Consider the following 26826-nt stretch of genomic DNA (forward strand, 5'->3'; position numbering starts at 1 on the left):
ATATAGGCAAGTAGAAAAGATAAATAATTTTGATTACATATATGAAACTGTCAAGCTTCTGCACCAAGAAAGTACCAGAGGAGCTAGGAAAAAAATTGGGACATTAGTGCAGTGTTAGTGTCTAAATAAGCACAAGCAATTTTGAAGGGCAATTTGGAATTATGCAAACAAAATGACAAAAATGTTCAGACCCATTCCCATTCACCTCAAAGTCATAAATAAGAAAAAAGCCCCCCCACATATAACAAATTATTTGCAATAGCACTTTTTATTGTAGCAGAGAATGATTAATAAAGCACATATCAGTCAATTAAGAAATGGCAAAACAAACTAATACATGAATGAATGTAATAGAATGAATGAAAAGGAATATTATTATGCTAGAAGAAATGATAAATATGACAATATAACGAAGTATGGAAAAATGAATGTTACAAAGACTAATATGGCCCCAAAAAAGAGAAATAAGAAGACACACCCACCCCAATTCCTTTTCATATATATCCAGTTTTTTTTTTTATGCATTCATCAAATTTTATTGACTTTTTTCTTCTCTTTTCCTTAAAAATTTTTTTTTTTTTTTTAGTTACATGGGTTGTTTTTTTGGGAAAGGGGAGGTAAACATATTTGAGAGAAATTTTTATGATAGAAAAACACAATATAACATTAAAAACATTTTAAAACAAAAAGGAAAGAAGTTATCTGGGAATTTTTTCTTAAATATCTTTAATAAAAGCTTGATATCTAAGACATATAGACAACTAACAAATATATAAAACCCCAAACTATTCTCTAATAAGTAAGTGGTCAAAGGATATGAACAGTCTTCATATGAAGATTTGCAAATTTCAATAATATGAAAGATTGTTCAAAATCACTAATAAGAGAATTGAAAATCCAAACAACCTTAGCTTTTTACCTTACACTCAACAAAGTGATAAAAGATGAACAAAATGAGACCAGTCAACATTAGTGGGGTGTGAAAGAGGCACTCCAATATGTTTTTGGTAGGGCTGTGAATTAGTGAAACTCTTCTAAAAAGCAATTTAGAATTATGCAAATAAAGTAACAAAATATGTCCACAACCCAGAGGTACCAATGCTAAGCATATGCTTCCCCAAAATGATTGTGACAAAAGACTCTAAATACAATTCAAAATTAATGTTTAAAAATTTATAAAGAACAAGCTTGACCACAAAAAAAGAAATATGAGAAGATACCCTTTTCTCCTTCTTTGAAGAAGTATGGAACTTTGCCACATAATGATGTGGTGCAGTTCCTAGGGAGGATATAGCAATATCCTTAAGACCACCTGGTCATATAGAGTAAAGTGGGGCAGTGATAACCTAGGGGAAAGAAATATATCATTTCCAACTATATCACTCCCAAGGACCTTAGGATTATTGGTACATCTTCTTTAGAAGCTGCACCAAATCAAGGTCAAATTTAGAGGGAGTGAATGCACTGATCAGTTTTGCAAATTATTTTGTCTTCTTTTTTTCTCCCTTTAATTTTTTTCTGTTATATGTGATTTTTTTGGGGAATGGATATTTTGTGTGATACAGTACATGGAAAACCTAGTGATATCAAGAAAATTTATTTAAAATTTTTATTTAAAAATTAAACATGGTCACTAAAATCTCTAGTTAAGTTTCATTTACAAACCTTTTCTTGAGAATAAAACATAGTGGGGAAACTAGGTGGTGCAGTGGATAGAGCACCAACTCTGAAGTCAGGAGGACCTCAGTTCAAATCAGACCTCACACACTTAACACTTCACATTTTCTAGCTGTGTGACCCTGGGCAAGTCACTGAACTCAATTGCCTCAGGGGGAAAAAAAAAGAATAAAACATAACTAGTACCTAATTACCATAAATAGAAAATAATTAGAATCTAGCAAAGTAACAGAGTGATTGAAAAGATTTGTAATCCCTACTATAAGAGGAGCAAGGCTGATAGTTTAAATTCAGGAGTTTTGATCAGTAATGATGTTGAAGTTAATCAAAGAGCCACACTAAGTCCTGAATCAATATAAGCAGCTAGGGGAAAGGCTGGGTAAGCTTAGTTACAAGGAAGGGAAAACCAGCCTGATGGGATGAATGGACTCTAGCAAAAGACTATGTCCCTGGCAACAACTCAGAAATTGAGTGGGCTCTTGGGAAAACTATCTCTTCCTGCTGCAGGAACAAACTGACCCTGTAGAATTATGTAGTACAAACAGAACTGTCCTGCACTAATGCCTACCTTATACAATCTGGAGGTTAAGCTATAAACACCAACTCCCAAGGCTATCTTGTATAAACAGAATGACCATGAACACCAAGGTCTTCTATGATATTAAAACTAGATTTGTCAGACGCTTTTCATAGATGAATTTGTTTTCCTTTAATGAAAACACAAGAAAGAAAGTTAAACTCTTAAGAGCAAGAAGAGGTGGTATTTTCATAATTACTGATGATTGAAGGCAAGTGCCTCAGAAAGGAGGGAAAAAGCAAATTCGGAAAGAAAACAGCTAGTGCTTAAGAACATGGTATCTAAGAATGGAATTTCGATTTGTAGCCAAAAGCTTCTAACATAGGAATGACAGGCTTTTGGTCAAAGATAGACTATGTCTAAAAAAGAGCTGGTGAAACTATCTGGCTGGATTCTTAGAAATCAAATCAAAGAGTCTTTAATAAACTGAGAAGGAAGATAAAGGAGAATTACTCATATATCTCAATCAAGCAAAATAACATGGAGAGCAACTACAAAATAACAATAGAGAGGTAGAAAATAAAGACTGACACGATTTCACAGGAAATAAATTCCAGGGAGCATTGGCCAACAAACTCATTTGCCTCAAATGTATAGAAAGAGGAGTTACTAAAGTGAGGATGAAAATTTGACTGATGTTCAGTGGGATGTATTTCATGACTGGAATATTACTCTGGAAGGCTATACCTTATCAAATAACTGTACAGGAGAAAGGCATAGAATAAATAGTACTGGATAAGAAAGCACACTCATATTGAGAAACCCAGGAGTTAGATTTGGCAAGCACAGTGAAAGTGTCTTAGATGATACTCAACTTTAGTCCAGAAGCAGAATTGACTGTCATTAGAGCACTCTACATATCATCAGGGCAGAAAAAGGAGTAGTAGTTTAGGAAAGAGATCACAAGCCTGATATGGAAGCATCATGTAGTAATAATGGGAGAGGGAGAGAAAAATTAGTCAGATATCTGCTACAATTTTCTACTAGAGACAAAGTAACTAAATAATTTGCCTTTGTGACAATTTCATCTTTCTGTTTTGAAAGCAAAGTGATATAGTGGACAGTGTGAAAGATATGGGGAGCAGTAGATAACAGCAGGAATGCTGGTCAGGAACCTGAATTCAAATGTGGCACTTACTAGCTGTGTGACCCTGGGCAAGTCACTTAACCCTGTTGGCCCCAGTTTCTCATCTGTAAAAATGAGCTGAAGAAGAAAATGGCAAAGTTCTCCAATATCTCTGCCAAGAAAAACCCCTAAATAGGGTCACCAAGAGTCAGACAGTGAAGTCTGAACAAGAACAAGAATAAGCTTGTACTAAATCACAACCTTTTTCAGTCTCACTTTCCTAGTCTGTAAACTAAGGGGACTGAGTTCAGGAAGAAATAACTTATCTAGGATCTATAAAATTGTTTGCTGTTTTAAAACTATGACCATATTGATTCATTTCTTATCAAGAACTAATTGCTGAGTGTAAATGACTGGAATAGTTGAAAATACCAACTCTTGCAGAATATGATGAAAGTCAGTCACACTAAAAACTAGGACAATAGATTTGGGACAATAAAATCCTTTATATATTATCAACCAAAAAGGCATTGAAGGTTCCTAAAATTCTGAGAACATGAGGGGGAAAAAAATCCCAGAACAAAGTGCAAGAAACTTGTCAACACACACACAAAAAAGATCTGGACAGTAGAATTAAGAAGCCTAATTGAAAATGTATATAAATATGTGCATGATCCTGAAGGAAATGGTAGGAGCACTTAATATTCAAGATGAACTGAAATAATTAATTTCTTTACTATTAAACACCTACTATTCTCCAAGACTTGTGCTAAGAGCTGGGGATAGAAGTAACAAAGTCCCTGTCTTCAAGGAGGTTACCATTTAATATGGAAAGACAATAGAAAAATTAGCTGGAAGGAGTGGGAAGAGGGGGAATAGAAGAACACCACTTGTGCAACAGAGCAGAAACCAAGCAGAACTACAGATGGAAAGTGGAGTGACTTTAAAGTCCAAATCTTGACTCCAAGGAAAAATGTTGGAAGGAGTTTAGTGCTCAATCCTCCAATATGCCAACGGGAGGATCTCAAGGAGGCTGCAAAGTCTTGTCCTATATAAAGGGCAGGAATTGGTCTTAACTAATTCCACTCTCCATTTGCTACTATACTGGACTTCGCTACACAGATCAAAATGCGCTTCCTAAATAAAAACAGATCACCTCTAATCTCATCACCTCACAGATAACAGTTTAAATACAGTCTTTCCTCTCTATAGCACGATCATTTTTCTTGCTAGACAATGGTGGACTAAAAGTGAATGGGAAAACCACTAGAGAAACTTTAAATTCTAAGGGGCAAAAAGGTGTTATTGTGAGCTAGATTCGAATTGAAAAAATTGGAACCTTAATTCTGCTGTGTGTTATCTTGGGCAGGTTATTTACTTCTTTCTTCAACTAAATAATGAGGCTGGAAGAGTGCTGTTGTCCTAAAGTATTCTTCAGCTGAAAATTCTATTAACTTCTGCGTGCCATACTTATCTTTATATCCCTATATTATATGTAGCAGACAGCTAAATGAGAGAAAAAACAAAAAAAGCTTCCCTATTTCTACCTGGAGTTTATCTAACAAAGTGTAAGCATGAATAGTCTGGAGGGTGATGGGGGGGGAACCAAGATGAAAGACATAAAATTCCCAAGGAAATAATGTTTTATTCCTTTGAAATGAACTCTTTCAGACCCTGGGCCAGGATAAGGAAGCCATGAATTCCTCCAAGGTAAGAAACTGAGGTCCAGAGAGTTGACCGGATATTCCTCATTCTATTTAACTCGCATTTATTGCGCAACTGCCAGAGATTAGTCGTAGGGCAAAGCCTACGCCGTAAAGACAAAAATACAAAACACCAGCAGCAAAAAAAATGTCTTCGCCAGCCCTCACGAGGCAGGTGTTGACGCCTCTGCACCAGGTCTCCGGGCCAGGTAAGTGGCAAAACCCAGGACTCCACTTCGCCTGAGCTATAATCTAGAGCCCCCTAGGGCATAGCTTCGAAAGAGGAAAAATCTGCGCCCCTTAAACAATCACATCAAATCAAACAACGGCGCGCGCTTCCCGGAGTGGCCAAAGAGTCGCCAGCGGAGGCCGCTCCACCCAGTCCAGCTGCAGGCGATCTGCGTCACTTGCTCCCGGCCCCGGGCTCCCCACCTGTAGGCGCCGGAGCTCAAGTCAAACTCACCTACAGATTGGCCGGGCCGGCGCAGCGGGCGGCATCCACTGGCTGTTAACGGTAACAGCCGTCGCAGGGTCCGCGCCGGGCGCGCAGCGAGGGCTCCCGCAAGGGCTGGCTGGGACGGCGGCCGTTGCGGGAAGTCTCTCTCTCTCTCTGCCGGCCTCAGCTGGAGGGAGTCGACCCTGGCCGATTTCGGGGGACCCAAGGCGGAGCAAGACTGGGGCCGCGCGGCTCCCCCTTTTGAGCTAGTCAGGTTACCGCTTCCCCGTCCGCTCTAGTCCACCTGTTCCTTCCTTCCGCGCGGCCTCTCCGGACCGCCCCCACGTGTGCTGTTAGGCCGGCGCCTCCAGGCTGCTGCGACAGCTGCAGACTCCCTCCCGACCTGGTGGCTCTCCTAGCTCCGCCCCGCCGCCAGGACAGCTAGGGACGCCCCGCCTTTCTCCCCGCCCCTTCTGTCGGACACACCCCCACCTCCTTTCCCTCAATCCCCACTACAGGACTTCCGGGGCCTCGCGGGAGGGCCCTTGCGGGAGTTATTGGAAACCCTCCGCCCCGAGGCTTAACTCTCCATCTACGTGAAAGCCCGCCATGCTACCCTTCTACCGGGCGGGGCGAAAGGGTCGGAGTATGGCAAGAGCCTAGCGTAGAAGTGGAGAGTTCAAGAACAGTTTTCCAGGATCTGCATCGAGTAGAACTGTTACATAACAAAACCTTTATTTTACGATTGAAAGAAATTTTACTTGCTCTAATCTGGCAATGTCTCCTCCAAGTGTAAAGCCCAACGACATTGGCTTTTCTGGCTTTTTTCAAGTTTCAGCTAAAGCTCTGTTCTTCAATTTTAATGCTTTTCCCCTGAAATTATCTCCATTTGATCCAGGCTATATCTTGTTTGTGGATAGTTGTTTGCATGTTGTCTCTCTCATCAGACTTTTGAATTCCTTGTGAGCTTAGATGCTTTTCACGATGTTAAATTCTAGACTCAAAGGTGAAAAGTACTTGTTTATTCATTATCTTTCCCTCTACTCCTCTTCTCCCCAACTTCCCTGTTACTGTACAGGGCAATGCCATCCCCCCAGTCCTTCATGCTCGAAACCTAGAAGTCATCAAGAGTTCCTCATCTTTCTCCTCCTGCCCCCTAAATCCAATCTATTTTCAAGGCTTGTAGATTTCACCTCTACAACATTTTCCCCAAATCCTCATTTATCCTCTGACATTAGCAGCACTAGTGAGGGCTTTCACCTCACATTTGACCGTGGCAATAGCCAGTTGGTGAGTCTTAACTTCAAGTCTGCATCCACTCCAATCCATCTTCCTTTTAACCACTGAAGTGATTTTCCAAGAGTACTAGTCTGATTATGTCACACACCCTAGGCCTCCAAATATTATATGTAAAATTCCATTTAGTGTTCAAAGTCTATCATAATTTAGCCCCCCTCCAACCTCAGTCTGATTTCATACTTCCCAACTAGTACTCTTTCATCCAGCGTCTCTGACTTCATCTCTCTGCTCCTGGCATTTCTTTCAGGCTGTCCTCCATGCCTGGAATGCTGTTCCTCCACTCCAACTCCTGACCTTTATAGTTTTCTTTACGTTCCAACTTAAACATCTCTTCTTTCACTGGAAGTTTTCCTCAATCCCTCTTTGCTTTCCCTCTGTTAATTCTTGTTTTCCCTATAAGTAGCTTGCTTGTATACATTTGTTTGTGTGTTGTCTTCCTCATTAGATTGTATGCTCTTTGAAAACGTGCTGCTTTTGCCTTTTTTTTTTTTGTTTGTTTTTTGGTATCCTCAATGCTTAGCTGGGTGCCTAGCACTTAATAGGCACTAAATAAGTGTTTCTATTAGGTAGCACTGCTAATTGACTACTATTGGTTGTCTATGAAAATATACCAGTTCTTTTTATGGTAAAAAAACAAAACTGGAAACCAAGGGTATCTGTAAGAAACAAAATATCTTACCAGCTCCACTGATTCTGATGAATGCAGGAAAGAAAATTTTACATTCTTGTAAGAATGGGTGGCTAGGTTAGCAGATATATCTTTGAAACTCCAAAGACAAAGTTTTATTTCCTATCCTGAAGCACAAATCCTTCCCCTTATTCCCCACTAATTAGATGTTACAGAAGTTTCATTTCCCTAATTTAATTTTCATAACTGTGGAAACCAAATAAATGCCCATCCATTTCTTACAGTATCCATCAACAGGTAGAATGGCTTAAATTATGGTATATGAATATAATGTAACATGATTGGAAAACATGTCTTATGATTTGTGAAATAAACAGAATCAGAACAATTTCTAATATAACAACAATGTAAAGAAAAGTGACTTTGAAAGACAAGACTCTGAATAGTATAGTGATGAATCTGTACATTCAGAAGACTGACAATAATGATGATGTACTTAGAACATATGACATATCAGAACATTAATATTGGATTGTTTTGTTTGACTATGAACATATATATGTATATATATATATATATATAAGAGAGAGAGATTTATACATATATATATATGAAAGTATAATAGATGAGGAAGGAGGCAATAATATTTGTTGTTCACTCATAACTGACTCTTTGGGACCCCATTTTAGGTTTTCTTGGCAAACATACTATTTCCTTCTTGACTTTTACAGATGAGGAAACAAGATTCACAGCTAATAAATGTCTGAGATCTGAATTGAACTTAGTTCCTCTTAACTTCAGGCCCCATATTCTATCCACTGTGCCACCTAGCTGCTCTAGGAATAGCATAGTTAAAAAAAAACAAAAGGAAAGGAAGTGAAAGGTTCAGTGAAACATCTGTTTTTCTTAACTACAGTACCGCAGACCAGAAAGAAAAACAGACCACCATCCCCTACAACATGTACATTTTCTGCTTCCTTGGTTTAGAATGTAATCTCTTTGAGGTTAGTAGGGACTGTCTATTTGCATATTAAGCACTTAATAAATGCTTATAGATGAGATATGTTATTACATATATTTAAAAGAAAAGCAAGAAGTACTATTTCATGTACATTCCTCTGTTATATAGATATATGAAAATATTCATTTGTTAATTTCAGAATAAAAAGATCACATAAAAAAGGCTGATTTAGAGTAAACATAAAGCCATACACATGGATTCAAACAATCTACTTCACCTGTCCAAGAATTGGGAGTGGAGGGGACTGAAAGACACACATACTTAAATGAAAAAAATTGGGGGGGTTTTGAATATATACTACAGTATCAAATATGAGATAATAGTATGATTTTGTAGCCAAGAATGTAGTGAAAGGTGCCAAGAGAGGAGGAAAGCAGAAGAGAAGTAAAGCATTATTCAGGGATTTTCTGAAAGTGATTTGGGAGAGGTGGTCACTCTCTGGGGGACAGAAGAAGAGTGGAGGGGAAATTTAGAGTGGAAGCTCCTCATTATCTGGTATAACATGGCCAGACCATAGCCACTGAATGGATCAGAGAAGTCGGAGATTAGAACTGTAGACCAACTAGAAGATTATTCCAGAATCTGAGCAAGAAGAGAAGTAGGATGGTATCATGGAGAGAAGGGAATAACTACAAGAGATGTGTGGCTAAAATCAATAAAACATGACTACTAATGGGATGTCTGGAAATGGAAGAGTGACTCCAAAGAGTAGTAATTTATAGAATGATGGTATCTTCAATAGAAATAGTTGTGTGAAAAGGGCAAATTTAGAGATGAAGATAGTAAATTCAATTTTAGACAAAATTTGAAAAGGTAACTTCAAATCATTTGTCCTTTGTTAAGGCACACTTACAAAATTGTCAGCCTTATTTTCTCTTCCCAAATCATTAAAGTCCAGTGGCAAGACAAAAATCTGGACAACCGATCATATTCTATAAAGCAGTGAATGACGTTGGCATCTTTGATATCTTACCAAATCTCCACAGTATCTGTTTCACTTTCCTTGATGGACACTGGAACAAACTGTTCTCATGTGCCCATTCCACTGGGGAAAGTCTCCTAATGCTTGGGATGTTTCTCTTAACTCACAGATTTGAAGTCTCAGTTACCTTCAGTCTGGTATAATCCATCTGCCAAGATGGTTTATCAAGTGTGGCTGCTGTGATTCCTGTAGCTACATTCCTGTAGCAGAAGCTGTAGCATATTGGAATCACTAGTGAGAATTGGATGAATCCAAGTAGATTCCAAAGATGAACTGCCCCAAAAAGGTTTGGCAAATCCTCACACCTCTTGAACACTCCACACAATAGATATATCTAGATAATTAAAGTTGTCTAACCATATGAAGTCATGGCTCCTCTTCAAGCTTTGCCAACTTTTCCTGAGGACTTTTTTTTTACCATGACTTTTTACTTTCTCTAGTATGCTACCTTATTCCCTACCTCATACCCCCATTTCAGCTCATTTTTATTATTTTCCCTCATTAAACAAGGACTACTTTTCTTGAATGACTTCAGCAGATAGTGATGTGGGACTTAAAATTCTGGGGACTGATGAGGTTTGGATATATACATTTGGGAGTATCAAACATTACCCTTGAGTATATAGTAGCAGATGTGATCAGAAAAAGCCCAGGACAGAGTGGACAACCATACTAATGGTATAGAGAAGTCGGATACTGCTCTTGTAAAGAAGAATGAAAAAGAATAATCCAAGATAGATCAAGTTTCAGGGAAGTCAAGAGGAGCATAATTTTTTTGTTTGCATGAAATATATCCCAAATTCTATAGAATTTTTTTTTTTATCTTCTTCCAGATGAAGGTCCAGGTCCTATTAGTGGCTTACTCAATAGTTTATTCTTTATCTGATAGAAATACCAAGAAACTTTGTAGAAAGGCATGTCAAAACAAAAATCAGAGGTGTAAAATCTAAATATCTCTAAACTTTGCCTTTATTTTTAGGCCTATAAGGTTACCTAAAGCTTTCTGGGTTTGTTTTTTTTTGTTCTGTTTTGTTTTGTTTGTTTTTAAAGCTTGCATGACAAGGTGTTTTAGGAGTTGCTTCTTCACCCCCACCCCCCCTTTTTTCTATTCTGGGATTTGATAAAAAATAACATTTTCCTATGCACACCTTCAAAATTGCATAGCATCACTTTTATTACCTTCTTGGATGTTCAAGAGTATACACAGTTACTTCAGATTTTTGTCCCTGCCACCCAGTAAATGTGGATGAACCAATGTAAAAATTTTATTGTCTTTATAAGCTTAGAGTTAAGAGTCCCAGACTTACATCACTAGCTGTGTGGCTCTGGAGCAGCTGGTTATCTTTTGCGCCTTAGGAAATCGTCTAACAAATTTTTAAAATACCGGAGACAAAAAGCAGTCGGGACCTTTGAAATGTCCACATTGCGCACCTATGAAGTGACACGTCCTTGGTACGTGGCCGGCATTAAGGGATTTTAAATTTTGGTTCAAATCTATGCCAAAACATGAGAATTAAATTCTTGCTTTGGAGACAGTAAATGGGAAGGGGCCGGGGACAAAAAGAAACTGAGAAAGGATGCAAACAGGACTCCCTCTTTGTACACTTAACTATAAAGACAAAGGTCAACGAGAACCTTTAGAAAGTTAGTTCTAAAACTAATTACTGCCCCCAAATAAGTGCTAGAAATATTAAACTCCCCAGCCCCTCAGAAGGATAAAGGAGCGTATCACCGCGCCCCTCAGTCTGCCGGAAGTGCGTGTGGACGTCCTTACGCTCCACCCTCCGGATGAAGGGTTTCATATCCGGATTGTTATTGGGGACTCATTCCTCCTTTCGTTCTTCTCCGGGTGGGGCGCATGCGCGACGATTCCTTTCCAACTACCACCTTCCCCTGTCCCGGCAGCCGCAGCCGCTGCCGCCAAGGAGTCGGGAAGTTCAAAATGGCCGCCGTAGAGTCTCAGCCGCCGCGGGAAGCGCCTGAGTAAGTGATAATTCTTGGTAGCGTAACGGCGGGAAGGCTAAGACCCGAGAGGAGAACCAGAGGGCTGATACGGGTGAACTGCATGGGGGGGAAGGGAAATTGAGGCCTAAGAGCGAGAACCAAACTTTGCCTCTCTCTTTCTATTATGCTGTGGGAAGTGGAGGACGCAGTGGCAGCGAGAGGAGGACGGCGAGGAGCTGGCGGGCAGCTCGCGAGCCTCGCTCTGCACCCCTCTTGCTCCGGCAGTGGCTGTTAGAGCCCGAGGCGGCTGCGGCCTGACGCGCGTCGTTGCCCCGGGAGGCGCAGGCGCGAGCGGCCTCTACAGGTCCGGTGCGCGTGGCCGGCGCCTGCGTCGCCCCTCCCAGGAGCCCCTCCGGAAGCGGGCTGGGGAGCGCTAGCTGCAGTGGCCTCGCGCTGGGAGTGGGTTCCAGGAGCGGACGTGTGGCTGTTGCCATGTGTACTGTGCCCTACTTTTGTCACCCTATCCCCATGTAATGAGATTTTAGGATCCGGAAGGGGGGGGGGCGGCGGCAGGGGCACTCTTAGATCGCTCAGCTTAAAACTTAAATCACAGACTATTTTTTGGCAGATGGCGGCGGGCAGGAGGACCACCCAACTCCTTGTGCCACCCAGTATGTTTCTCAGTATTTATTGGCTTTCTGATCGCTGACAATGAAACTTAAGTATCATGTATCCTACCGTTTCAAGGGCTCGAGGTTTGGCTCCAGGTTGTACCCTTTATGAGGAGGGAGGAGGAAGCAGTTATCTAATGAAAATAAGGATTATCTGCAAAAGTTGAGATGATATATCTGGTAACTTCAGAAATATAAAAGATAAAGATACCAAAAACAGCGTTGCTTGTACCGTGTGGATGCTTTTTGGTTTTTGTTCGTCCACTCAAAATAATTTGTGGTTCACACGCCACAAAAACTGCCGGTGAGAAAGGGGTATAACTGCTTTTGGAGGGAAAAAGTAGTTTGTATCTGGCATTTGTAACTTGGAGGCTAAAGTTTTTCCAGTTAAAGGGACTGAAGCTCACGTTGTCCTCTGTATGTTAGTCCCCCCTTTGTGAGCCCTTTAAAGTAAGCTTTTTACTTTTGCCACTATAAAATTAAAAGAGTTTATTATTAGCGATGTTTTGAAACTGTCTCTGATCTTATACAGGAATTCAGATTTCCAAGTCAGATGCCAACTCTTTTTAACTGATGGCACAACTGGAACTAGAAGACTGCTTTGGGTTGGAGAAAGTTTGTTTTTCTTTTGATCAATCCAAAAGCTTGCACCTACTTTGAAATACTTGGATTTATTTATTTATTTTTTTTGAGGGATTCATTTCTATTTGATTCATTTCAGCAATTATTTGCATGCCAATTAACAAACATTAAGTGCTTCATGTCCTCATCATTCCTATATTTTAATGATCCTTCAGTTTGGAATAGTAACTGTGGATTTTTATTATTGAGTAGTTTCAAAACTGTTGATTTGTTGAAATTTAAAACTGTTTATCCAACTATAGTTTTAAATTTCAACAAATTAGTTTGTTTAGTAAAACATTTATTAAACATTTATGCACAGAAAATATTTTGTTAAACATAGAGATAGATGAAAACAAGGTCCCTGTCCATTTGAAACTTACAGAATAATAGAGTGATAGGACAGACAAAAATGAGTAGGATATTTAGATAATCCATAAAAGATCAAAATAATGTTGCATAGGTACCAATAGAAACAAAGGCTGATTAAAAGGTCTGGCTAGAAAAATGGTCATTGATGGGGAAGGGATTTCAAGGAAGACCTGAAGGAGATGACATCTGAGGTAGGTTTTAAAACAGTTCTTAATGGGGGGAATCCATGATCTTGTTTTTGTTTGAAAAGCATTTTGATAATTGTATTTCAAATTAATTGATTGCCTTAATAACATATAACATACATGGTCAACAAGCCTTACTTTAGATGAGTAGCTGAAAGTTCAGATAGAGAGAATGAAGAGGGCATTCTAGATATAGGAAACACAGTAAGGCCTGGAAACTAAAATATTGGACAAATACAGGAATGGTTAAGTAGTTAATGTGTATCATAGAATATGAGGATTGATTAATATGAGATGATTCTTAGACTTGGCTGGCCCCAGATTGTGTTAAATGACAAGCTTAGAAAATTGAACCATAGTCATTAATCAGTGAGAGTCCAGGAAGACTTTAGACCAGAGAAGTATCCTACCATCTCTGAATAGGGTATAATAGCAGTATGAAAGAAATTTTGAGTGAGAATTTAGAGATTAGATACAAAAACTATTAAAAGTTATTTTCATAGTCTAGATAATTCACAAAACATGGTTGTTTTGGAGATGTAGGAAAAGGATGTGAGAGATTATAAATGTAGGATTAATTCCTCCCATAACTCTTCATGTCCAAGGATAGCATCATAGTTTAAACCCTGGAAGACTGAGTAAGTAATGTTTCTTGGATTCATTAGTGCAGTATAAGATACTTAGAAGTATATTTTTCATATGCGGAATACAGTTTGAGTGGAGAGATGTAGATTTGAACATAGTTTGCTTAAAAACAATCGTTGAAGTGCTAGAAGTAAAATTCTCAGTGGAGTCCAAAATAACTTTTATATGAAGGATCCAAGTGATTAATTATATGGAGAAAAGCAAGTGAAGAAAATACTGGAGGAATATTTAAGAGGTGTTTTAAGAGTCCTGGGAACTAGAAAGTGAAGAAATTTGGAAGGGTCTGTTTGAGAAATAGGAGTGCATTGTTTTTGATGCCCAGAGAAAAGGGAAATTGATCTAGTGTCAAATACTAGAAATGTCTAGGAGAATAAAGACTGGGATTGATGACGAGGAAATTATCAATAACCAAGAAGTTTGAACCTAAAGGGAAGCCTTCAGGATTTGGGAGACTTGAGCATATTTATAGATAGAGGGAGAAAAACCCATAAAGAAGTAGAAGATTGAAGCCAGGGAAAATAGCTTCACCATCAAGCTTTATCTGAGCTTTACTTATGTCTGTTCTGAGCTCCATACCTGTATTTAAAAAGAAAAAAAAAAGTTTTATTGGTTCTTTGGTTTTTTTATACATTGTTATTTTCTTGTATATGACCACCTTTCCTGGAATTGAGTACTCCTTTGTAACAATGAAAAAAAAGTTAGAAAAACTTTTTAGAAAGTTTTAGAAAAACTGGTTAGAGTAACCACATCAGGCAGATTTAGCAACATTCTGCCCTCTTGAAATGTCTCTTTTAAACAGTAGTCTTTAATCACTGACTTCTTGATGAGTATCTGCCTCATTTACTTCTTGAACTTGGCATATCCAAAATGAAACCCATTTTCTCTTCTCAACTTCTCCTTTAAAGTTTTAATTTATTTTCTTTTTCACTATTATTTAATAATCACCAAACACATAATTCACTATACCAAAAAAAAAAAATTACAGTAGCTTATATAAGAAACATTGAATCTTGGTTATGTGTTTTTGGTGTTTTTTTTTTTATAATGTGTAAACATTCTATATTTCAGTTTAACTAGGTAGTAATAAACCTGCTCTACTTGTTTCTTTCCTTTTAGAAGTGCTTTTGTTTTCTGTGATTTTAATAATGTTTTCATTAATTACATTTTGGGGAAGTGCATTTATTACATCTCTAACTTAGCACCTCCCACAACCTCTAGTTAGAAGCCCTTACTTATTACACATACATAGTCCAACAGAACAATCCAACCTCTTTCATTCTGTGTTTTGAGGCAGTAACCCATATTTCCACTTGTCTTATATATTATCACTTGATTGTCTCACTGGTACATCAAACTCAAAAGAATACAAAAGTGAGCTTCTCTTTAAGACCTTGCTCTTTATGATGACTGTAGGCAATGTCCTACAGTTAGTGATAGGGAAAGTAGTGAAGTCACAGATAGAATTAGTTTGATCTAGGAGCAGGTACACTCCCTTTTCTGAAACAGGAAAAGAGAGAAGAATGACTGATAATGTTCACAACTTTTGAGTAGAAAGGGGGAAATTGAAGAAGCTTTCTTAAAAAGATTTCTCCAAAGTCTTAGTGATAGAGGAAATTAAGTGATCTGCTGAAAATAGGAGTTGGGAACATTGTAAGCTTGAAGAGAGAATAATCTAAAGGGAATAAAAACAGGTATTGCTTAAAGTAGAATAAGATTTTTAAGCTGTAAAGAGGGCAAAGGTGAAGTGAATTGTCAGTTTTATTAGCAATTAAACAAAAGGATTGTAGGGGGGAAAAGGTCTTTTGATTGAGTCTGGCTGTTCTAGGAATAGGGCTAATTTTTTTTCCCCTGAAGCTGGGGTTAAGTGACTTGCCCAGGGTCACACAGCTAGGAAGTCTGAGATCAAATTTGAACTCAGGTCCTCCTGAATTCAGGGCTGGTGCTCTATCCACTGCGCCACCTAGCTGCTCCATAGGGCTACTTTTAACAGTTTTTTTCACATTTGTTCTTATTGTGTAAAATGTCCATGAGTTCGGGCTTCCATGACTAGATTAAACAAATGGTTTTACATGAAAATACAAATTCAAATAGTGTTTTCTGAGAGATTCAGGATATAATGCAGAAGAATGCAGATGGTGTAATATGTTTATCTAAAAACAAACCTTCCACTGCAGTCCTATTCTGCAATGTTGTGATCCTCGGGTAATAGCTTCTCTTATCCTCACCATTCCAACACCTCAAGGCCTAATAGAGCACACAAGCTTTGGCTGGTTCTAGAAAGCTGAAAATATTACAAATATAATCCCACAGTCTAGCCCCAGGTTGCTTCCATCTCTTGATTTATCACCCTAAAAACATCATCTCCATAGAATTGTTAACTATTATTTGTTTCTGTGGAGTTATCTGTTATTTGTTTCAATGAATAGAGTGTCTTCATGGATAACAGGTCCTTGAAATATTGAAATTACTATCACCTGTAGATCTATCTAGAAGACACAATTTACTTCTGTTACTGTTTTAATTATATCCATTTTATAGAATGTTAGCCTTGGAAGGAACTTAAAGAGATTAATCATTTACTTAGTGAGGAATCTTGATAACATTACTAAAAATGTTCATCCAGCCTTTGCTTGAATGACTTTGATGACAGTGTGGGAGGTAGCATATTTTAACATTTTCTAAAAACTAGTTAAACTGATTAGAAAGTTCTTCCTTAGATAAACTGATTAGAAAGTTCTTCCTTAGATTAAGATGAAATCTGCTGCATTTCTGCTTATTTGTGTTGCTCTCTTGGTTGGTATAAAAGTTTGTGCTATCTTTCACCTGTTAGTTCTTGAAATATTTTTATCAATGTCCCTATTGAAATAGGCTACTCAGACCTGAGTTCAAATCTCACCTTAGACACTTAACACTGATAACTGTGTGACCCTGGGCAAGTCACTTAACCCCAATTGCCTCAGCAAAAAAGAAATAGAATACCTAGAACAGACCTAATACTTGTCTGATCAATATAGGATATATTATAGTGAATTAATGTCATTCTCACATGGATACTGTTATGACCTAAAATTACATAAAAATGCTTCTAGGTCTTTTTTTTTTTTTTCTTTCTTTTTTTTTTTTTCTTTAAACTTAGTAGGATTTTTTAATCAGAAAAATATTCTACTCAGCAGATTTTGTGAAGCATATATAGTCTTTGCCCTTATGGAACTTATGATATGTATAAGATAGAAAGGACTTAGAGGCAGATAACTAAACTTGGCATGATATTACATAATCATAACGTTTAGTCAAATACCTATATCCCTATTAAATATTATGAGATCTTTTTGAATTTTGATTTACTGAAATACCAAATAGCATTTACCTTTGTATTTGTGGCAGATTTGAAAAATCATGCCTTCATACCATTGGAGACATCCTTCTAGATTGAAATGAAACCATCAAGCTAAAATAATAGTTTGTATTGTTCAACCAACTACAAATTTGTTTAAATAAATGTACTTTAAGCCAGTCCACATAGGTTCATTTTGTTTATAAGTATGTCAAGACATTGTCTGGATAATGATTGAAATCATATTATACTTGTTGCATAGACTTTTTTGACTTTAATATTAATCTAATGATCTTATGCAAAAAATTAATGGGTTTGTTTGCAATGTTACATATGAGTTATTTGTGTGGGTTTGGTGAAATCTATTCTCACCCTGGATAAATTGTTCATGACTTTAATAAATTATTAAAAATAGCAGGCTCATTGGTTTATAGTTATACTTATTTAGAAATTAGGATAATATATTGTTATTCCTAGTCTCCTGGAATCTTTTGTTTTTTAATATATATTTTTTCCTACCCTCTCCTTACTGGCTTATTTTAGTAGCAGCATGATGTTTTCCTAGTTACTTCTTAAGATTATCAGGGATCTCAACTCTCTCTCCCTGGAGCTTGAAGACCTGTTCCGTGAAGAGAGCCTATACTGTCTTTTGTGGCAAGATAGAAGGCAGAGTGACAATTGAAGAAAAAAATAAGGGTGCTTTCTTGTTCCCAGGAAGAGCTGATAGTACCATAAATCTACATTAGGTTGGAGAAAGACTTGCTTAAAAGAAAGGGTTCCTATACCTAAATCTAGGTATAAATCTAGAAATATTTTTACTTAATGACAAAATAAAAGTACCCCACAGCCCAGAGACTAGTAGGTAAAAGAGCAGGGATTTGTCTCTTGTGTTCAAAATTCAGGTCTTAGTTTTCCTCTCACACTATATCCTAATTTTATCTCCTAGAGTGCTCTACCCTCAATACCACCCCCATAGTTTAGATCACTGCTAGAAAGGAAACATTTTCCATCTGTCTTTGATTGGATGTCTTCTAAAAAATTTGTTATGAGAGCAGAGGGTGGGGGAAAAGTAGTAAAATATCAATTCCTTGTTACCAGTTTCCTCAGGCAATTTTTAAGAACTCATTTCCAGGCCAAAGATGCAAATACATATTTATGCTTGCTATGAACCAACCATATTCTTCCATAGGAAACCTTGAGAGTTAATGCTGGCCTATATTAAGTCAAAAAATTCAGAAAGATCTTGTAGGTTTCACGCCTGCAAGGCAACCATTAAAGGTTGGGGTGGGAATGAGGGGGGAAGATAAACAGTCATTCTTCCACTTCAAACACAAACATATTTGTTATTTCCTTCTCCAGAAAGGGAGAGGTGGTCATTCATGTTTTTTATTTAAAGGGAATGATTTAGATCTTATTTGAAACCCTCCCTGGTTTGGATGTAATTCATTTGTGCCTAGAACTTTATATGTGGCAGCTAGGTGGAGCAGTGGGCCTGGAGTCAGGCAAACCTGAGTTCAGCTTTTGCTTCAGATGTTTTAAACCTTTCTATGCTTCCAATTCCTTAAATGTAAAATGTAGATTATAATATCACTTATCTCTCAGGTTTGTTGTAGGAATCAAATGAACCACACACACATACACATATACATATGTATTATTTATTTATTTAGGCTGAGGCAATTGGGGTTAAGAGACTTGCCCAGGGTCACACAGCCAGGAAATGTTAACTGTCTGAAGGCAGATTTGAACTCGGGTCCTCCTGACTTCAGGGCTGGTGCTCTATCCACTGTGCCACCTAGCTGCCCCTAATCAAATGAAATATTTGTAAAATACTTAGCATTACATTAAAAGTGTTACGTAAATGATAGTTAATATAATGTTCTAAGAAGAATGTTAAGTCATTATTACTTTGGTTTGGGGATATCTCTTAGTGTTTTTCAAATGCCATACCTAGAAGTTATTTTTAAAATGAATCATTTTGTATGTTACAAATTTTTAAAATTGTGGCTTCTAAGATTTTCATTTTATATATTTCTAGGATGGAAGATGCAGATAATTCTGAAAAGAGCATAAATGAAGAAAATGGAGAAGTATCAGAGGAGGACCAATCTCAAAATAAGCACAGTCGACACAAAAAAAAGAAGCACAAACATAGAAACAAACACAAGAAACATAAACATTCTTCAGAAGATGACAAGGACAAAAAACATAAACATAAGCATAAACATAAGAAACATAAACGAAAAGAGGTTATTGATGCCTCTGACAAAGAAGGTGCATCTCCAGCAAAAAGAACTAAAATTGATGACTTAGCTTTGCTGGAAGACTTGGAGAAACAGAGAGCTTTGATTAAAGCTGAACTTGATAATGAGTTGATGGAAGGAAAAGTTCAGTCTGGGATGGGGCTAATATTACAGGGATATGAGTCAGGTTCTGAAGAAGAAGGAGAAATACATGAGAAGGCAAGAAATGGGAATAGATCAACTGCTAGGTCAAACACTAAGGGGAAACTTGAACTTGTTGACAATAAAAATAGTTCAAAGAAAAGAAGCAAAAGCAGATCAAAAGAACGGACTAGACATAGATCTGATAAAAAGAAAAGCAAGGGAAGTGTTGAAGGAATTAAAGAAAAAACAACCAGAAGTAAGTCTAAAGAAAGAAAAAAGTCCAAAAGTCCATCTAAAAGAAGCAAATCTCAAGATCAAGCAAGAAAATCAAAATCCCCAGCACTTAAAAGGCGATCTCAGGAAAAAATTGGAAAAGCCAAATCCCCTCCAGAGGATAAGATTAAAGTAGAAGATAAAAGTAAATCAAAGGATCGAAAGAAATCCCCAATTATAAATGAAAGCAAAAGTCGTGATCGTGGAAAAAAATCCAAATCTCCAATAGAACTAAGAAGCAAATCCAAAGACAGAAGGTCACGATCCAAAGATAGGAAATCCAAACGATCTGAGACTGATAAAGAAAAGAAACCAATTAAATCTCCTTCTAAAGATGCTTCTTCTGGGAAAGAAAATCGATCCCCAAGTAGAAGACCAGGTCGTAGTCCTAAAGGAAAAAGTTTATCTCCCAAACAGCGTGATAAATCAAGGAGAAGTAGGTCCCCCCTACTTAATGATCGGCGATCTAAGCAAAGTAAATCACCATCTCGGACTTTGTCTCCTGGTAGAAGAGCAAAGAGTCGATCAGTGGAAAGAAAACGGAGAGAACCAGAAAGGAGAAGGCTTTCTTCTCCAAGGTAATTTTATTAAAATTTTTAAGCTCAATCCTTTTAGTAAATTTATCAGTACTTAAAATTTGCCCCATCTTTTAAAAAGTTGCTAAGTAATTTTGGTGAATGTTTTAAAGGATTAAAAGCAAACTATTAAATTCTTATTCACTTTTTAATGAATTAATGGAGGAAAACTGGATAGTCTGGAGAAACTTTTCTTTATTCTAACTTGAAAAACATACCTTTTTATTGCCTGTGGGGAATTGTATAAATGATTGGTTAGCCTTAGGTCATTAGTTGGAATCATAAAAGCACTAATTTGTAGCTGGGTAGGGCCTCAGAGATCAACTAATCCTACCCTTTTGTTGTACAAATAAGAAAGATGACCTCTGAGTCCCTTTGAACTTGTAATCTATGATAAAATCAAGAATCTAACCGTGTAGCCTGCCCATGACTTAATAAAACTATACTGGAGTTTATTATAGAGATAGTAGGCTGCCTTTTGAAAAAGAATAACTAATCTGGAAGGGATCTTTGTTCATTTATTGATTCTGTCGCCTTCTATATGAGTGACTGAGTAAATCACTTCATCTGTCTGGGCACATGAAGGACCCTTCTAATGGTCCAAAATTTTTCTGATGTGCACGTATGTTACATGTATTGTGGAGAAAGCAGTTTTATATAGACAGCTTCCCTTGTTCTAATCTCCTAGATAAAGATAGCAAAGCTCCAGGCCTTAATTAAAATTTATCCAGGTTATGAAATAAATACTAAGAACTGTACTAACAAGGCTTTAAGTATCTTTAAAGGTATTTATATTACAGAACTGGAGTTTTTTTCCATGAGAGTATTTTCTCTTTTTTTGTGTGTGTATTCTCATAAGAGTTTTCATTTTTATTTTCTATTACATTTGTTGAATGACTTGTTTTTTAATTCTAAAAGCAGAAAATTTTAAGTTTTTTTTGTTTCTTTTAAAAATTAAATTGAATTTCTCCACACACGTCCTTTCCTTTTATCTACATGACAATATTAAAATGATTATGTATCTTAACTCTTCTCTGTTGTCATCATAAAGAAGAATATTTCCTTAGTGCAGAAAAGTGAATAAAGAAGCTAGTAGGACTGAACAAGAACTCTTTTTTTTCTCCATCTTTTCAAAACCCTTCTTGTTTCACCTCTAGAGAGATCTGAATATTTTTTCCTAGTAATAAACAATAATTTACTCTCAGAGAATAAATTCAACCCTTCCGTGCTATCAGCCTGTTTTCACGAACTAGAGTGGCAATCTCTGATCTTTCTGGTCTTGGGGAAGAATATTTACTTGATTGAAAATTGCAGGTGATGTTTGAAAATTTTAGGTAGATAATATGAGAAATGTTTTTCTTGGAAATGTTTCTCTTTTCCCATCCCCCCAATAGTTTGAGGCCTCCTTCAAATTGTAAACTACCTTCTATTTTGTTTATAAATCGAATTACCATGACAATTAGGCATTACTAGATAGATAAATGTTCACCTTTAAAAGGATTATAGATTTTGAGCTGGAAGGGAGAGTCCAACCTTATTATTTTACATGTGAGGAAACTAAGTCGCCACACAAATGATTTGCCCAGGATCATACCAGCTGTCTCAGACAAGGCTTGACACAGGTCTTCTTGATTGCATTTCCAGGATCCAGTAGGTTTATAGTCTTTTACAGTGATTGATTCTGCTAATACAGAACAAAACTTTTTCTGCAACTTAAGAATCTTATTCATGAGCTAAGAGCACTGAGAAATTAAATGACTTAGAATGTTCTATCTAGTGTCAGAGGCTGAATTCAAATTCAAGACTTCTGACTCAATGCACAGTTCTAATTACATAATTGAATTTTATTTTTAAATATTTTTTTAAAATTCCTAATTTGTAACACATATCAATAAAATACTATTATTTGCATGACTTTTTAAAGCTTTTACACATTATGTATCAAGTTAATGTTGTTAAGCATATATGATAAATGATTTTGCTTTGGTTCCTATCTGAATTAAACATTTAAAAATTCATATTTGTAATTCATATTAATTGAACTACAAATTAAATGCTATGGGAAGTAATCCTACTTTAGTGAAAAATAATTTTTATCAAAATCAGTGCCATAATACCACTGGATTTTATATTGTAATTAGATTGTATACATGTATAATGTGCTTCAAAAGTTCTTGAAAACATTTTTTAACTTTCCAACTCATGACTCTTTCCTCTCATTAACAAATCTCCTTCCTACCCAGTCAACTATGTAGATTGTCTCCACAGCCACCACCTACTTAGGACTCTCTACACCTCTTAACTGGACTTGAATCTTTTAATGTTCTATTCTTGAATTAGTCTTTTAATGGTCTTCCTGCCCCTAGCTTTCTCTCCTTTCCAATCTAGCCTCCATTTGACTACCAAATATTTCTTTTTTTTAAATAGCTTTTTATTGACAGAACATATGCATGGGTAATTTTTAAAACATTGTCCCTTGCACTCACTTCTGTTCAACTTTTCTCTTCCCTCCCTTCACCCCTTCCTCTACATGGCAGGCAGTCTCATACATGTTAAAGTATATCTTAGATAAAATATATGTGTGCAGATCCATATAGTTCTTTTGTTGAAAAAGAAAAATTGGATTCAGAAGTTAAAAATAGGTAACCTGGGAAGAAAAACAAAAATACAAGTAGTCCACATTCATTTCCCAGTGTTCCTTCTCTTGAGTGTAGTTGATTCTGTCCATCATTGATCAATTGGAACTGAATTGGATCTTCTTTTTGGCGAAGATAGACACTTCCATCAGAATACATCGTCATATAGTGTTGTTGAAATGTATAATGATCTCCTGGTTCTGCTCATTTTACTTAGCATCAGTTCATGTAAGTCTCTTCAAGCCTCTCTGTATTCATCCTGCTGACTACCAAATATTTCTAAAGAATAGGTCTTAACATTTTTCTTGTCAGGAACTCTCCATGACTTCCCTTCAGATTTTTCAGTTGAATAGTTAAAATCCTCTGCTTTCCAGCTTTTTAGCATACTTTTTAGCTTAGTTTTCATGCATGTTGTGTTCCAACCAAACTGGCTTCAACATTCCATCTCTATCCTTTGCATTGGCCTTTGAACAGACTGGCACCTATAACTGAAATGCATTTCATCCTCACTGCCAGCCTCTTAGAATGCTCAACTTTCTTCACATTCATTTACCCTTTCCTGTGTGGAGTGTTTTTGGATTCCTCTAGTTGACAGGCACTCTTCTTAAATAATGAGGTATATATTTAATTTTTTGTTGTTGTTAATTGTACATTCCCAAGAAAATAAAAGTAAGCTTATTACAGTTAGTTGGTGCTTAATAGAATGCTTTTTGGGTTGGTAAGCTTTTTTCCTGGAGATATTTATGTCACATTTCATATTATGCTTATGAAGTTGCCTATTTACTTCAGTATAATTCTAAATGAAGGAAATTGCAATTGTGAATTTTCTAGTACCTATATAATGAGTGTCATAGTGGCTTTTAAATGATGACCTTAGATATGAAACAGTTTATTTTATTAAGCAAGTATCTACTATGTGCAGGGGGTGGGGGGGTGGGGGTGGGATACAAAGACAAAATGAAACAGTAATTTCCTCCAAGCTACATACATTTTATGAAGGGGGTTATAACACATTCAAAAGTAAGTAATACAAAATATATACAAAGTAATTTCAAGAGGAAAAACATACTAACAAGCAGGGAGGGATTCAGGTAGTTAGTGACATTAAAGCTGTAGTTAGTGATATCAAAACTGTACTTAGGATTTTGGTTAAGTGAAAGGGAAGTCCTATTCCAGAAACAAGAAACCATTTATACAATGCCACAAATATAAGAAGTGGGATCTTGTGTATAGGATTTAGATTAGCCAGGTTAATTTGACTATAGTGGAGAATTCAGAAAGGGGAAAAATATAAAATAAGATTAGAAAGATATATAGAAGCCAAATCGAGGAAAGATTTTAAATACCAGTTTAAGTTTGTATTTTATCCTAAAGAGAATAGGAAATTTGAATAGGGGAGCAATATGGTTGGACTTGTTCTTTGGAAACATCAGTTTGACAGCCATGTGGAAGATAGATGGAAATAAGAGAGTTTTGCCTTGGAGGCAAGGGGATGAATTATGAGACTTTTGCAATAGTACAACTAGCAAGATCTGAGTACCTGAAACAGGGAAGAGGTGTATGATTCTAGAGTAAGGGTTGGAAGCCATACTTGTTACTTGGTATTTGATTAGACAGTGGAGATTGAGAAAGAGTCAAGAATTAAAAGATTGTAAATGTATATAAGTAGATAGTGGTGCTGTCAGTTATAAAGGAACTTTTAGAGTAAGTATAAGTGTGGAAAGTGGAAATAAAATAAATTCTTTTCCATTTACATACCATAGTTTGTTTTTTTTTTTTTTTTTTATCCATTCTTTTACCAGTGGACACATTTTGTTCTAGTTCTTTGATGGATTTGTTCCGTCGCTTGTTGTGTTCAATTCTTCATGACTCTGTGAACCATCTATGCCAGCTCCTTCTAGCTATCCTCCTCATATTGTCTGTCCAAGTTCATGTTCACAGTTCCCATGACACTATTCCTCTCATCTTCATTTTTCCCCAACATCAGTCTTTTCCAATGAGATCCATTTTCACATTATGTCTTCAAAGTTTTAAGCTTCAATTTCAGTATTTGATCTTTTAGTAAAAAGCCTGAATTAATTTCTTTATGTATTGATTGATTTGACCTCCTTGCTATCCAAGGGACTCTCAAAAGTCTTCTGGCACCATAAATTGAAAGTATTGAATTCTGTAATAATACAGTTTTTCTTATAAGTTCACCTTTCACAGTCATGTATTACTAATGGAAAAACCAAGTTTTTAATTTGCAGTCCACCTTTGCCATAATTTTCTTTTTAAGGAGTGTGGTAGCAGTTACTATTGCAGTGATCTTTGAGTACAAGAATATAAAATCTGACACTGCTTCCATTTCTTCTGTTTGCAAGGAAATGATGGGACCAATTGCCATGTCCTTAGTTTTTTTTTTTTGTTTTGTTTTTTTGATGTAAAGCTTAAAGCCAGCTTTTACACTCTCTTTAACTTGCATCAAGAAGCCCAACTCTTTTTCTTTTTAATTTTTAAACTAAAAAAAAATTCAATAATATTTTATTTTTCCAAATATATGTAAAGATAGTTTTCAATATTCATTTTTGTAAGACTTTGTTCCAAATTTTTCTCTTTCCTTCTTCAAGACAGCAGGTAATCTGATATAGGTTGAACAAGTGCAGTCCTTTTAAACATTTCCAAAGTGAAAAAACTATGTTTTAATCTATATTCCGTCTCCATAATTCTGTCTCTAGATATAGATAGAAATTTTCTATCCTAAGTCTGTTGGAATTGCCTTGGATCGCTGCATTGTTGAGAAGAGCCAAGTCTATCACAGCTGATCACTACATAATCTTTTTTGTTGCTGTGTGCTATGTTCTCTTGGTTTTCACTTCACTTAGCAACAGTTTATGTAAGTCTCTCCAGGTCTCTCTGAAATCATCCTGCTGATCATTTCTAGTAAAACAATAATATTCCATAATATTCATATCCCATAACTAATTTAGCCATTTCCCCGCTGCTGGGCTTATCCACGCAGTTTCCAATTACTTGCCACTACAAAAAGGGCTGCTACAAATATTTTTGTACATGTGGGTCCTTTTCCCTTTTTTTATGATCTCTTTGGGATGCAGGCCCAGTAGAGACACTGGTGGTTCAAAAGGTATGCAGTTTTATAGCCCTGTGGACATAGTTCCAAATTGCTCTCCAGAATGGTTGTATCATTTCTAGAGGCTCATCTCTTAAAGACTAGCAGAAGATGGGAGATAAAGGTTTTGACATACTGAATGAGAAAAAAAATTACACTTTTCCTCACTGAAAATAAGAGATGAGGCTCTCCAATGAATAAGAAGGGACTGTGGAATGATGGAGATAATACTTGAAAGAACTATTTTTTATTTTATTTTATTTTTTTTTTCCTGAGGCTGGGGTTAAGTGACTTGCCCAGAGTCGCACAGCTACAGGGTCTCGCAGCTAATAAGTGTTAAATGTCTGAGATCAAATTTGAACTCGAGTCCTCCTGAATTCAAGGCTGGTGCTCTATCCACTGCACCACCTAGCTGCCCCCTTGAAAGAACTATTAAGAGAATGATTTAGGTACTTACTGGTTTTCAGTTGTGTCTGACTCTGGAATTCCATTTGGGATTTTCTAAGCAAAGACACTGGAGTAGTTTTTTATTTCCTCCAGGTCATTTTGCAAAATGAAGTCAGGAGGACCTGAGTTCAAATTTGACTTCAGACATTTAACACTTATTAGCTGCAAGACCCTGGGCAAGTCACTTAACCCCAATTGCCTCAGCCCCTCCCCCCCAAAAAAATAAAGGAAGAAAGAA

At 36.7% G+C, this 26826-nt stretch overlaps 2 protein-coding genes across 6 annotated transcripts in view; one reads left to right on the forward strand and one right to left on the reverse strand.

Annotated features, from left to right (window-relative positions):
• Window positions 1-5899, reverse strand: part of LOC141544482 (uncharacterized) — a 44332-nt gene extending 38433 nt beyond the window's left edge. The window contains exon 1 of the mRNA XM_074270725.1: window positions 5487-5899. The gene's annotated coding sequence lies outside the window, so the exon portion shown is untranslated. The remainder of the gene's footprint in view (window positions 1-5486) is intronic.
• Window positions 5900-10547: 4648 nt separating this feature from the next.
• Window positions 10548-26826, forward strand: part of PRP4K (pre-mRNA processing factor kinase PRP4K) — a 43114-nt gene continuing 26835 nt past the window's right edge. For all 5 annotated transcript variants that reach the window (XR_012482616.1, XR_012482617.1, XR_012482618.1 and 2 more), the window contains exons 1-2: window positions 10548-11372; window positions 19200-20399. Coding sequence is in view for 2 of the 5 variants with exons in the window: in XM_074270738.1 (XP_074126839.1) it covers window positions 11248-11372; window positions 19200-20399 (1325 nt within the window). In the remaining 3 variants the exon portion in view is untranslated. The remainder of the gene's footprint in view (window positions 11373-19199; window positions 20400-26826) is intronic.

This window comes from Sminthopsis crassicaudata, chromosome 1 (assembly GCF_048593235.1).
Source record: "Sminthopsis crassicaudata isolate SCR6 chromosome 1, ASM4859323v1, whole genome shotgun sequence".
Taxonomy (NCBI): domain Eukaryota; kingdom Metazoa; phylum Chordata; class Mammalia; order Dasyuromorphia; family Dasyuridae; genus Sminthopsis; species Sminthopsis crassicaudata.